The following is a 13,853-nucleotide window of genomic DNA, read 5'->3' as shown; positions in this document are numbered from 1 at the left end:
TATGCTCATTTCTTCATTTTCTTACTTTGTATTGTATATCTAAGTGTGTAGTATTTTATCCAACACTTGAATCTTGTTTATGAAAATATTTATGTTTAAATTGTGGATTAAATATCTTGTTGTGCTTATGTATTGAATGATTTTTTTTATCTTTTATGAAGTGAGTTATTATTTCTTTAATTATTCTTGTTCTTTAATGTTTCCAAAGGGATTTGCTAGCCATGGGACTCTCCCATTAACTTTGAATTAATTTTGGGAAAGATTATTTGGGGTTGGAAAAGATTAATTAACAAGAACCTGAGGTACCCTCATTTTATAGATTCTACCCAAGGATAGGATTGAACTACTTGTAGCCATAATCGGTTGTGCTTAATCTCCTAATTGTTTTAGGGATAATTCAATTAGGAAGTCTTGTTAGTATTTGGAAGAAGCTAATACAGAATTATTACCCGAGGCTAATTAACATAAACTCGCTTATATTTGTAAAATCGTAAAATACATTGGATCGTTACTTGAGTATAATTCCCGTGTATCCATACTTGTAGCCATTGATCATTTTACTTGCTTTCTAGGTTATTTTACATTTTTGCATTTAGTTATAAACATTTTCTAAAAACAATTCCAATGTTTGGCATTGCATAACAAGTGATAATTTTCTTACATTCCTAATCGCCTACATATTGTTCTATGTGGGATTCGACCCCGACTCATAGTTGGGTAAATTATATTGCATGTGACCATGTCTATTTACTTTTTAGTAGTGGATTTGGACGTCATCAGGAGGGTAAATAGTTTAGATAACTCCCTATGCGGTCTCAATATGCATGGGATCATCAGCATCCTCGGGCTCCGCCAACTAGATCTCATCATCCTCCGGTTGGGGAATAACATGGTTTGTGAACATCTGAAGCATCTCCTCAGCAGTGTGGGCAGCGAGGTCTGGCTCTTCGGATTGGCCAGCTGCTGCCTCTGATGCCTCAGGTACTGATGGTGCTGCTGGCACTGCTGGTGTTGACTCCATCAGCAGATCAAGTAATATATCCCCAGCGGATGCTATCTTGGCCACTTCTTTTCTCAACCTATCCACCGATTTCTTTGAAGCCTGAGATTTCCACATCTTGTTAACCTATTTTCCCATGTCTTCAATGACTTCCCCATATGCCATTAGAGTATCCATAACGATCTTCTAATGTTCCAGGATCTTTGACAATGTTTCCTCCACTGACGGAGGTATTTGTGATGCTGTTGGGGCAGAAGATTGTGCTGCAACAGCACTGAATATGTCTGATAGCTTTGAAGTAGCTGTCAGTATCCAATTATTGAGACTCGCCAATGTCTGGGAGACTCGCAGCGTAGTGAGTGGATATGTGGATAAGGTAGGCACTGGTACTGATGTAGATGGTCTAGAAGACGGAGGTGGTGGCATGTCAGTTGTCTCGGTAGAAGAACCTGCTGTTGTGGAAGGCATGGCAGTTGTAGAAGGCTCAGCAGCTGAATCTGTAACTACCACCGTTGGCTTATCAGACTGGCCACCGGTGGTAGTTACTTTATCCTTGATCTTTGGGTTCCCCGGTCCTTGCAAAGAGTACCATGATAAGGGATTTTTGGCCCGCACTTGTGCATCAAATCTCCTCGGATCTACCTTGGCATCCTTAAGGTACTCAGTGAGGGTGTTTGGATATAGATAAGAGCTTTCACCTTTTCGGACAACCACAGACATGTTGGCTGACATGATGGCACCCACATTGATTGGGTACCTGGCCATGATAGATGCTATAATAACTGCTCGAGGAAGTGCAAGATTGTTCTCATTCTTGCTCGGGTCTATCCGGCTGCACACAAACGTTTGCCACCCTTTTGTTTCTAAATTGAGGGTGTTCCGTGCAATGGAAGCTCCCTCTGTGATCCATGGTGTTACTGGTCCTGGGGCTGCCAAGATCTCTACTAGCAAGGGGACTATGACGGTGTCGAAGTATGCCATCAGATTTAGTGAGTTGTCCCGACATACACTTGCCTTGGTTCTACAGTCAGAGAGGGACCTTTGTAGGCTTATTGAGGTGCTCAGTTACGGTCTTAGTTTAGTATGGCTCGAGATTTGGAGACGGATACTCCATTTAGTAGGTTGCAGAGATCGCTCGGAGGATGGAGTGTATGCGGGGCCAGGAGAGGGGGGATAAGGAGGAAAGGAGGCCTCGAGATTCTGGAGGATTTAGTAGTGCATGTGCTATAGTTTCAACCCGTCATGACAGAGGCTATGCTAGTCGGCCAGTTCATTCAACATTTCTAGCTACTCATTGTGCTCCAACCGTTCTGAGGTCTCAGATCGTCCATTATGCACAACCACTTTCTAGCATACCTCTTGCATGGAGTGCCTTCAGCAGTTAGTCTACCCGACTAGATTAGAGTTAGTTTTAGCAACCACGCCCATATACAGCTTGTTTCGAGTGTGTTGATACCAGGAATATGGTGAGGGATTGTCGGGTGCACCTCCATAGACTACACAGGCTCCACGGATTCCACAGGGTCCACAGGGTTCATAGGCCATGGTTTCTACTCCAGTTGTCGCTCCACCTGCGCCGCCGGCTAAGGGTGGAGGTTAGGCAGGTAGGGTCGGCCTAGAGAGGGAGGCCAAGCTTGTTTCTATTCTTTTCCGGGTAGTACAGAGGCTGCCACCTCGGATGCTATCATCACAGATATTGTTCCAATTTGCCATAGGGATGCATCAGTTTTATTTGATATGGGTTCCACTTATTCATATTTTTCATCTTACTTTGCTCCATATTTGAATATATCTCGTGATTTTTTAAGTGCTCATGTATACGTGTCCACGTCGGTGGGAGATTTTATTGTTGTAAGTTGTGTTTATCAGTCGTGTTTGGTCACTATCGGGGGTTGTGAGACCAGAGTTGAACTTATGCTACTTAGTATAGTAGACTTTTACATGATCTTGGGCATGGACTGGTTGTCACCCTATCATGCTATTTTGGAGTGTCACACTAAGACCGTGACCTTGGCTATGCTAGGGTTGCCGCGATTGGAGTGGAGGGGTACATTGGAGTATATTCCTAGAAGGGTTGTGGCCTTTCTGAATATGCATCGGATGGTTGAGAAGGGGTACGAGGCATATCTAGCCTTTGTGAGGGATATTAGTGTTAATACTCCTACTGTTGAGTTAGTCCCGGTAGTGAGAAATTTCCTAGATGTGTGTTCCAGCAGACCTACTGGGCATGCCGCTCCATAGGGATATCGATTTTTGCATTGACCTTGTGCCGGGCACTCAGCTATTTCTATTCTACCATATCATATGGCACTAGTGGAGTTGAAGGAATTTAAGGAAAAACTTCAGGAGTTGCTTGATAAGGGTTTTATCCAACCGAGTGTCTCACCTTGGGGTGCTCCAGTTCTGTTTGTGAAGAAGAAAGACGGCTTTATGAGGATGTGTATTGATTACGGACAACTGAACAAAGTTAAAGTCAAGAAAATGTAACCACTACCGTGCATTGATGACTTATTGATCAGCTTCAGGGTGCAAAAGTGTTCTCGAAGATTGATTTGAGGTTGAGATATCATCAGGTGAAGATCCGGGATTCAAACATTCCGAAGACTGCTTTCAAGACTCGCTATGTTCACTATGAGTTTTTGGTAATGTCATATAGGTTGACCAATGCCCCAGAAGCCTTTATGCACTTGATGAACAGTGTATTCCAGTCGTATTTTTATTCTTTCATTATCGTATTCATTGACAACATCTTGGTGTATTCTCGCAATCAGAAGGATCATCAACAGCACTTGAGGATCGTGCTTACCTTGAGGGAGAAGAAGCTATACACAAAATTCTCCAAGTGTGAGTTTTGGCTTGATTCAGTGGAATTTTTGGGCCATGTAGTGTCTAGTGAGGGGATTAAGGTGGATCCAAAGAAGGTATAAGCAGTTCAGAGTTGGCTTGACCTTCTTCAGCTACTGAGATCCGGAGTTTTCAAGGTTTGGGTGGTTATTATCGCCGCTTTGTTGAGGGTTTTTTATCCATCACAGCTCCTTGACTAGATTGACTTAGAAGGGTTCCCCATTCAGGTGGTCCGATGAGTGTGAGGAGAGCTTTTAGAAGCTCAAGACTGCCTTGACCACGGCTCCAATTCTGGCATCGGGTTCATATACAGTTTTGTGATGCTTCGCGGATTGGCATTAAATGTGTATTTATGCAAGATGGTAGAGTGATTGCTTATGCTTTTGCGTCAATTGTAGCCCCATGAGAAGAACTACCCGTTCATGATTTAGAGTTGGCTGTCATTATTCACGCATTTAAGATTTGGAGGCACTATCTCTGCGGCATGTCTTGTGAGGTATTCATAGATCATCGGAGTCTACAACACTTGTTTAAGCAAAAGGATCTGAACTTGAGGTAGTGAGGGTGATTAGAGTTATTAAAGGACTATGATATCACCATTCTTTATCATCCCAGGAAGGCCAATATAGTGGTCGATGCCTTGAGTAGGAAGGCTAAGAGCATGAGTAGCCTTGCATACATTCTAGTTGGATAGAGACCGTTAGCATTGGATGTTCAGGCTTTGGCCAATCGGTTTCTGAGGTTGTATGTTTCAGATCCTAGCCAAGTTCTTGCTTGCGTGGTTTATCAGTCTTCTTTGTATGAGTGCATCAAGAAGCATTAGTATGATGATCTCCATCTGCTTGTCCTTAAGGACACGGTGCACCACGATGATTCCAAGGAAGTTTCTATTGGAGATTATAGGATTTTGCAGATGCAGGGTCAGATTTGTGTGCCCAATGTGGATGGGTTGAGTGAGTTGATTCTTTAGGAGGTCCAGAGTTCACGGTATTCCATTCATCCAGGTGCCGCTAAGATGTATCAGGATTTGTGGCAGCACTACTGGTGGAGAAGAATGAAGAAATATATAGTGGAGTGTGTGGCTCGATGTTTGAACTATCAGCAGGTGAAGTACAAGCATCAGAGGCCGGGCGGTTTGCTTTAGAGACTTGAGATTCCAGAGTGGAAGTGGGAGCATATGACCATGTATTTTGCTATTGGGCTCCCATAGACATTGAAGAAATTTGATGCAGTATGGGTTATTGTGGATAGACCAACCAAGTTTGCACACTTCATCCCGGCTGTGACTACCTACTCTTTAGAGCAGCTGGCTCGGATATATATTCGGGAGATTGTTCATCTTCATGGTGTGTCGCTGTCTATTATCACTAATTGAGGCATGCATTTAAAATCGCATTTCTGGAGAGCTATGCAACTTGAGATAGGCACACAGGTCGAGCTGAGCACATTATTATCTTCCAGACGGACGGGCAATCCGAGCGCGCCATTCAGATCATGGAGGACATGCTACATGCCTTTGATATGGATTTCTGGGTTCATAGGATCAAATCCTTTTTCTTGCAGAGTTCCCCTACAACAACAGCTACCAATCGAGTATTCGGATGGATCCTCATGAGGCCTTATTTGGGAGGCGTTGTCGTTCTCTAGTTATTGGGCACTAATTTGGTTCGGGATGCCTTGGCGAAAGTCAATATGATTTAGGATCGGCTTCGTACACCATAGTCTAGATAGAAGAGCTATGATGATAGGAAGACTCGTGATGTAGCATTCATGGTAGGAGAGAGAGTACTGCTTAGAGTTTCACCCATGAAGGGTGTGATGAGGTTCGAGAAGAAGAGCAAGTTGAGCCCTAGGTATATTAGTCCTAAGGGTGTTAAATGGGTGGGCCGGGCCGGGCTGTGTTGGGATTTTTTGGGCCCGTACGGGTTATGGTCCGGGCCGGTTACGGGTTGGGTCTTACCGGGTTTAACGGGTTCGGGTTCATCTGGGTAAAAATTGAACCGTAAGGGTTACAGGTTGAGGGGGCAGGGCCGGGCCGGGTTTAGTGTATTTTTTAATTTTTTTTTTGTATTTTGTATAACTATTGTAAGTTATATTAATACAAAGTATTAACATAAAGAATACAAGGAAGATGGGGAAAAATTGCACTTATAAATTGCAAGTGCTACATTTATTTCAAAATTACAAAATTAAAGTTTGCATTTAAAAAGTAAATTAACAAAAAAAATAGGAAAACTAAATTTTCATGCATAATAAATTAATAATACTTCAATATTAATCTAACAAACTAAGTCATTAAGCATAAATACGTCTATTAATTTTAAAATAACACAAATTGTCTTAAAATCTTAAATACGAATTTCCGGAGGACGCTCAAGACAATACTTTATATGCCTCCTTAAACTGCCTGTGCCAGACCCTAAACGAAGATTTAAGACTTGACCACAGTTCTTGCACTTTACTTTCTGACCTTCTTCATTTTCTCCTACCACCTCAAAGTGTTTCCAAACATATGAGCGCACTCTAGAAGTACGAGGCATGATTTAACTTGAATTGAGATTTAAGAATTTAGATTGAGAAATGAGAATTGAGAGATGAGTGAAGAAACGAGGAAGAGGAGGGGGGTATTTATAGTTTTAGACAAGGTTAATTTTGTAAATTGAAAAAAGGTTAAATTTTAAAGAAAAAAGAGGCTATTAATGCAATTAAGGGTGTTAAGCAACGGATCCCTGCCAGGGGTGACCCTTGCCAACGGCTAGTGGGCCCCACAGATTTCAAAAAATAAAAAATAAACAAAAAAAAGATTTAGCCGTTCTACCGGGCCGGTTAAACCGGTACACGGTACTGTTCACGTGGACCGGGTTTGACCGGTTCGGTTAACCGTTAAAAAAAATAAATGGATCAACCCCCTCTACCCCTCCTACCCAGCCCCACCCGGCTCCTATGTACCGGGTCGGTCCGGATTCAATTTTTTCCGGTCTGGGCCAGTCCGGTTACGGGTCAACCCGGCCCGTTAGACACCCTTAATTAGTCCTTTTTAGATCCTTGAGAGAGTTGGTGGGGTCGCCTACAAACTTGCATTACCACCCAGCTTATCGGCAGTTCATTCGGTGTTCTATGTTTCCATGCTCCGAAAGTATTATTGGTGACCCCTCACATGTATTAGATTACAGAGCAATCCAATTGTACAAGGAGTTGACTTATGTTAACGAGCCAGTAGCTATCTTGGACATTTAGGTCCAGAAGTTGAGGTCAAAGAATGTCACGACTCCAATTCCCTTCCATAAGATGTCGTGATGGTACCTAATCTCTACGAGTATGTGAGCCTAACAAAAATAATAACTAAACAAATATAAATTAATGAATTACTGAAAACAACTAAATAATAGATAAACACCTTCCAAAAACAGAATCTCACACTGCACACCCCAAATCCCGGCGGAACTGAGTCATAGGCTCTATAGAGTATAACAAGAGTAACTACTACATTAGTGTCCGAACGTAAATACAATAGTAAATGAGGATAAGGAAAAGTGACTCTGAGGCTTGCGGACGCCGAGCATGCATACCTTGAAGTCTACGTTAAAATAGCTAGCAGGAATCTCTATCTACCGGCATGAGCATACGTACCTGGATTTGCATAAAAAATATATAAAAGCGTAGTATGAGTACACCACAACGGTACTTAGTAAGTATCAAGCCTAATCACAGTAGAGTAGTGATGAGGCCAGGTCAAGACTCTTACTAGGATATAAAGAAATTTTAATACAGATATGATATGGAAAGTGAAGAAACAACTAATACGAAAGATAATAGTAAGAGCTAGTACCGAAAATCGATAATAGAAATAACATAAAGGAAGCAACTAAAGCACTACAATGATCATGTACGGGCAAAAACTGCTTGAACAAATAAGAAATTCACAACAAGATATAATTTCCATCAAAAACACCTTGCAACATGAAACTTAAAGAAAGAATTACAACGAGTTACTGCCTCGTGTATAATGAAATCAAAATCGAAGTACCGCCTTGTATAATCAAGAATCACAACCAAGGTACCGCTTCGTATATAATGAAATCAGACCGAGGTGCCGCCTCTTATAATCATGAATCACAACCGAGGTACCACCTTGTATTCACATTTCTCAATTTCAATCACAATCTTTCCTTATAGCATCGCGTGAAACTTGCTTTTGAAAAGAGGTTTTGGAAACAGTTTTTTTGAAATAGCTACATGCACCTTAGCCCACCTTATGATGTTGTATGGCTTCATGTAGTTCCCTACAAGCAACACGCACCTAAGCCCCACCTTATGCCGCCGCATGCACATCAACTGAAGCCTTATACCGCCACATGACAGTCAATATTATATCACAATAACAATTCGCACCATAACTGCCCATATATCACAACTTGCCAATAGCAACAATATCAATGTTTTCACAACAATAGCACGTGGCTCCAACACAACATATACAAGAATATCAACAACAATAATGGATGAAAAATTATCAATAAGATAGATGTTTCAACAATAACCAACATCTCTTCAACGTATTAACGACTTCTACAACTTCAACACCAAATAACTCAACAATGAGAGAAATAATGTATAAATACAATATTAGATAAGACTAACTTCACAGTAAAAGAAATAATATTCAACAATGAGTCTCAAATAATGGAAATCAACAAGTAAAGAGATAACATGAACGATTACTTCAACAATGATAATTAACAATGAAGAAATAGCATGTAACAATAAAGGAGGCAATAAGTTCAACTAAAGCGTGGGAGCAATATAGCAAGTAGGATGTAGAACAAATACTAAACAGGTCAACTAAAGCATTTAACGATATTCTAGCACAATTAAGGATAATTTGACTATGAGAGTTTAGAACATAATATGGCATTTCAATTAAAGAATGGAAATAGTCTAAGTAGCCTAAATCAATCAAATACTACGTACAACCCCTGTACCCACTCGTCACCTTGCGTGCATGGATTTCACTTACCACAATTGAATCAAACAATACCAATACTAAGGGGTGGTTCCCCCGCACGAAGTTAGGCAATATATTTACCTCAATTAGGCCAATTCAATACTCGAAAATACCTTTTCCCCTAAAATCCGCTTCCGCACAGCTCAAATCTAACCAAAATCAGCTCAATAACATCAAACAATGCTAGGGGATTCAATTGCAATAGATAAAGTTAAGACCTTTACACTTTTTCCAAAAAGTTAACAAAAGTAAACGTGGAGCTTGCCCGGTCAAAACTCAGGTCCAATGGTAGATACCGTCTACCCATGACTCCACAAGTTCATATGTGTGATTAGTTTCAAAATCCGAGTCCAAATCGACTCTCAATGGTAGATACTTTCAATAACATCAAACAATGCTAGGGGATTCAATTGCAATAGATAAAGTTAAGATCTTTACACTTTTTCCAAAAAGTTAACAAAAGTCAACTCGGAGCTCGCCCGGTCAAAACCCGGGTCCAATGGTAGATACCATCTACCCATGACTCCACAAGTTCATATATGTGATTAGTTTCAAAATCCGAGTCCAAATCGACTCTCAAAACTCAATTTCTTATTTTTCAAAAACTTAGCAATGTTTCACAAATTTCTACTTTGATGCACATGATTTTGATGTTAAAATCTAAGACGGGTTAATGGAATATGATTAGGAATAGATTAGAATCACTTACCCAAGGTTTGTAGGTGAAAATCCCCTCTCCAAATCGTCTCCCACCGAGTCTAGGGTTTAATAATGAGACAATGAACTCAAAAATTTTGTCCTTCAGCTATTTGATAAGAATCACTTGCAGAAGCGAAGACCATTCCATCTCTGCAGTCATCGCAATTGCCATGAATAGTTTGCAATTGCGAACCATGGACCTCCGCAAATGCGACTATGTAGATTGCAAATGCCAACAAGCTCTCCCCAGGTGCACTTCGCAAATGCTAACATTGGGTTCGCGAATGTGAACACAGCAGACTTGGCCTACCTTCACAAATGCAAACTCAGACCTCGCAAATGCGAGATCTGAGGCCTGTGCAGAAAAACCAGCAACTTTAGTTCTAACAACACTCCGCTAAGTGTCCTAAACTCACCCGAACCATCGAGTCTCAAAACAAAACATCCACACAAGTCTAAAAACATCATATGAACTCGCTCGTGCGATCAAAACATAAAAATAACATCTAAAACTACGAATTGAGCTCTAAAACGTAAGAATTTCAAAGAAACTCTCAAGAACTTCTAAAATTACAACTAAGCGTTTGATTCCTATCAAATCAACTCCAAACTACACCAAATTTTGCAAACAAGTTCTAAATACCATAACGAACCCATTCCAAGTTCCAAAATCAAATTCAGAGCTCGATAGCTAAATGTCTACCTATTGCCCAATTTCGGCAAATCAACACAAATCAAAGTACAAACTTTCGAAATCAATTCTAGGCATACGCCCAAGTCCGAAATCACCATACGAAGCAATTGGATTCATAAAAACACAATTCCAGTATCGTTTTCACAAAATTCAAAGTTTAGATAACATTTTCAAATTTAAACTTCTAAGGCAAGAATCAAGGCTCTAAATTAACCCGAATGCTTCTCGAAACAAAACTAATCAACCCCACAAGTCATAAAAGCCTAAACACACATATATGAAGCAATAAAAGGGGCAACGGGGCGCAATTACACAAAATGACCGATCGAGTCGTTACATTCTCCCCCTCTTAAAATAAACGTTTGTCCTCGAACATGTATAAGGACATACCTGAAGTGGTGAATAGATGAGGATAGTGACTCTGGATGTCGTCCTCGGTCTCCTAAGTCGCCTCCTCGACTGAATGACCCCTCCATTGAACCTTCACTAAAGCAATATCCTTTGATATAAATTTCCGGACCTGTCGGTCCAAGATAGCCACAGGCTCCTCAATATAAGTCAAATCCTTGTCCAACTAGACTGTGCTAAAGTCTAGAACATGAGATGGGTCACCATAATACTTTTAGAGCACAGATACATGGAACACTAGAGGAACCGCAGATAAACTAGGTGGCAAGGAAATCTTGTAGGCCACCTCTCCAGTCCTCCCAAGGATCTCAAAAGGTCTAATTGGGCTTCCTCCCAAACCTCGTCACACCCTTCATGGGTGAAACCCGGAGAACGACTCACTCTCCAACCATGTATGAAACATCGTGAACCTTTCGATCTGCATAGCTCTTCTGTCTAGATTGGGTTGTACGAAGCCGATCGGGGATCATCTTGACCTTTTCCAAAGCATCTCGAACCAGATCCGTGCCTAATAACGTATCCTCTCCTGGCTCAAACCACCCAACTGGAGAATGACATTGTCTCCCATAAAGAGCATCATACAAAGCCATCTGGATATTCAACGGGTAGCTGTTGTTGTAGGCAAACTCTGCAAGAGGCAAGAACTGATCCCAATCACCCCCTGAAATTCATAACATAGGAGCAAAGTAGATCCTTCAATATCTGAATAGTGTGGTTGGACTGTCCGTCCATCTGAGGATGAAATGTTATACTCAACTCAACCTGTGTGTCTGGCTCACATTATACAGCCTTCCATAAATGCAATGTGAACTGCGTACCTCAGTTAGAGATGATAGCTACTAGTATACCATAAAGTCGGACAATCTCACAGATATAAACCTGAGCCAGCTACTCTGAAGAATAGGTAGTCACTACTGAAATGAAATGAGCCGACTTGGTCAAATTGTCCACAATCACCCATACTGCATCAAACTTCCTCTAAATCCATGGGAGCCCAATAACAAAGTCCATGATGACACGCTCACATTTTTACTCAGGAATATCAAGCCGCTGAAGCAAACCACCTGGTCGTTGATGTTTATACTTCACCTGCTGACAATTTAGGCACCAAGCTACATAATCCACAATGTCCTTCTTCATCTTCCTCCACCAATAGTATTGTCTCAAATCCTGATACATCTTAGCGACACCAGGGTGAATGGAGTACCACAAACTTTGGGGCTCCTGAAGAATGAACTCACACAAACCATCCACATTGGACACACATAACCAGCCCTGCATCTGCAACACACTGTCATCCCCAATATTAGTAACCTCTTTGCCATCATCGTGTTGAACTGTGTCCTTGAGAAAAGGCAGATGGGGATCATCATACTGACGCTCTATGATAAGGTCATATAGAGAAGATCGATAAACCACGCAGGCAAGAACTCGACTAGGCTCCGAAATATCCAATTTAATCAACTGGTTGGCTAAGGTCTGAATCTCCAATGCCAATGGCCTCTCTACTATTGGTAGATATACTAAACAACCCAAACTCTCCACCTTTCGACTCAAGGCATCGACCACCATATTAGCCTTCCCGAGATGATATAGGATGGTGATATCATAGTCCTTAAGTAACTCTAACCACCTCCGTTGCCGCAAGTTAAGATCTTTCTACTCGAACAGATGTTGTAGACTCTAGTGGTCGGTAAAGACCTCACAAGGAACACCGTACAAATAATGCCACCAGATCTTCAATGCATAAACAATGGCTAACAACTACAAATTGTGGACTGGATAATTCTTCTCATAAATCTCCAGCTATCGAGACGCGTAGGCAATCACCCTACCATTTTGCATCAAAACTATGCCAAGGCCAATATGTGACGTATCACAGTACACAGTATAAGATCCCAAGACCATTGGCAATACCAACATTGAGGCTGAAGTCAAATTCAGTCTTGAGCTTTTGAAAGCTCTCCTCACGCTCCTCGGTCAATATGAAAGGAGCACCCTTCTGGATCAATCTAGTCATAGGTGCAGTAATACTCGGCCAAACCAAGGAAACTCCGGATCTCAATAGCTGAAGATGGTCTGGGCCAACTATGCACCACCTCGATCTTCTTCGAATCTACCTTGATCCCATGACTCGACACCACATGACCCAAAAACGCCACTGAATCAAGCTAGAATTCACACTTTGAGAACTTTGCATATAACTTCTTCTCTCTCATGGTCTGAGCATGATCCTCAAATGCTGCTCATGATCTTCCTTATTGTTGGAGTATACCAAGATGTCATCAATAAATACAATGATGAATGAATCAAGATAAGGCTGGAATACACTGTTCATCAGGTGTATAAATGTTGATAGGGGTGTTGCTCAGCCCGAACGACATCACGAGGAACTTGTAGTGACCATACCGAGTCCTAAAGGCAGTTTTCAAAATATCTAGATCTTGTTTCTTCAGTTGATGGTAACCTGGCTGCAATTCAATCTTGGAGAACACGCGGGCACCCTTTAGTTGATCAAATAGATCATCAATGTGTGGCAATGGATACCTATTCTTTATTGTGACTTTGTTCAACTAAAAATAATCGATACACATGTGCATAGAACCATCCTTCTTCTTCACAAACAAGACCGGAGCACCCAACAACAACACATTAGACCGAATTTATCCCTTATCAAGCAACGCATACAACTGCTCCTTTAACTCCTTCATCTCCGTTGGGGCCATACGATATGGTGGAATAGAAATTGGCTGAGTGCACATCAGCAAGTCAATACCAAATCTATATCCTTGTCGGGCGGCATGCCTAGAAGATCAGCTGGAAATATATCTGGATAGTCTCTCACTACTGGAACTAACTCAATGGTAGCATATTAGCACTAACATCCCACACAAAGGCTATATAAGCACTACAACCCTTCTCAACCATCCGTTGAGCTTTTAGAAATGAGATAACCCTGCTAGGAACATAATCTAATGCACCCATCTACTTTAACCGTGGTAAACCTGGCATAGCCAACGTGACAATCAAGAATAGCATGATAGGGTGACAACCAGTCCATGCCCAAGATAAGATCAAAGTCTACCATACTAAGTAACAACAAATAACCTTTATTCTCAAAACCACAAATAACACGGTCCACAATAATAAAATCTCCTACAAGCATGGACACATAAAAAGAAGAACTCAAGGAATCATGAGAT

General features: G+C 41.3%; 1 protein-coding gene across 1 annotated transcript; it reads right to left on the bottom strand.

The window, feature by feature from the left end:
• Positions 1–11,679: 11,679 nt before the first annotated feature.
• Positions 11,680–12,222, bottom strand: LOC138868948 (uncharacterized). Its single transcript, XM_070146528.1, has one exon. The coding sequence runs from the start codon at positions 12,220–12,222 to the stop codon at positions 11,680–11,682; it is 543 nt and encodes a 180-aa protein (XP_070002629.1).
• Positions 12,223–13,853: the final 1,631 nt, after the last annotated feature.

Source organism: Nicotiana sylvestris, chromosome 5 (assembly GCF_000393655.2).
Source record: "Nicotiana sylvestris chromosome 5, ASM39365v2, whole genome shotgun sequence".
NCBI classification, from domain to species: Eukaryota; Viridiplantae; Streptophyta; class Magnoliopsida; order Solanales; family Solanaceae; genus Nicotiana; species Nicotiana sylvestris.
The sequence above is the reverse complement of the archived record's forward strand: the minus strand, read 5'-3'. Positions and strand labels throughout refer to the sequence as shown.

Bases quoted from the DNA above. Each gene is read 5' to 3' on its own strand.
- LOC138868948 (XM_070146528.1), bottom strand. From the start codon at position 12,222: ATGGTGGTCGATGCCTTGAGTCGAAAGGTGGAGAGTTTGGGTTGTTTA.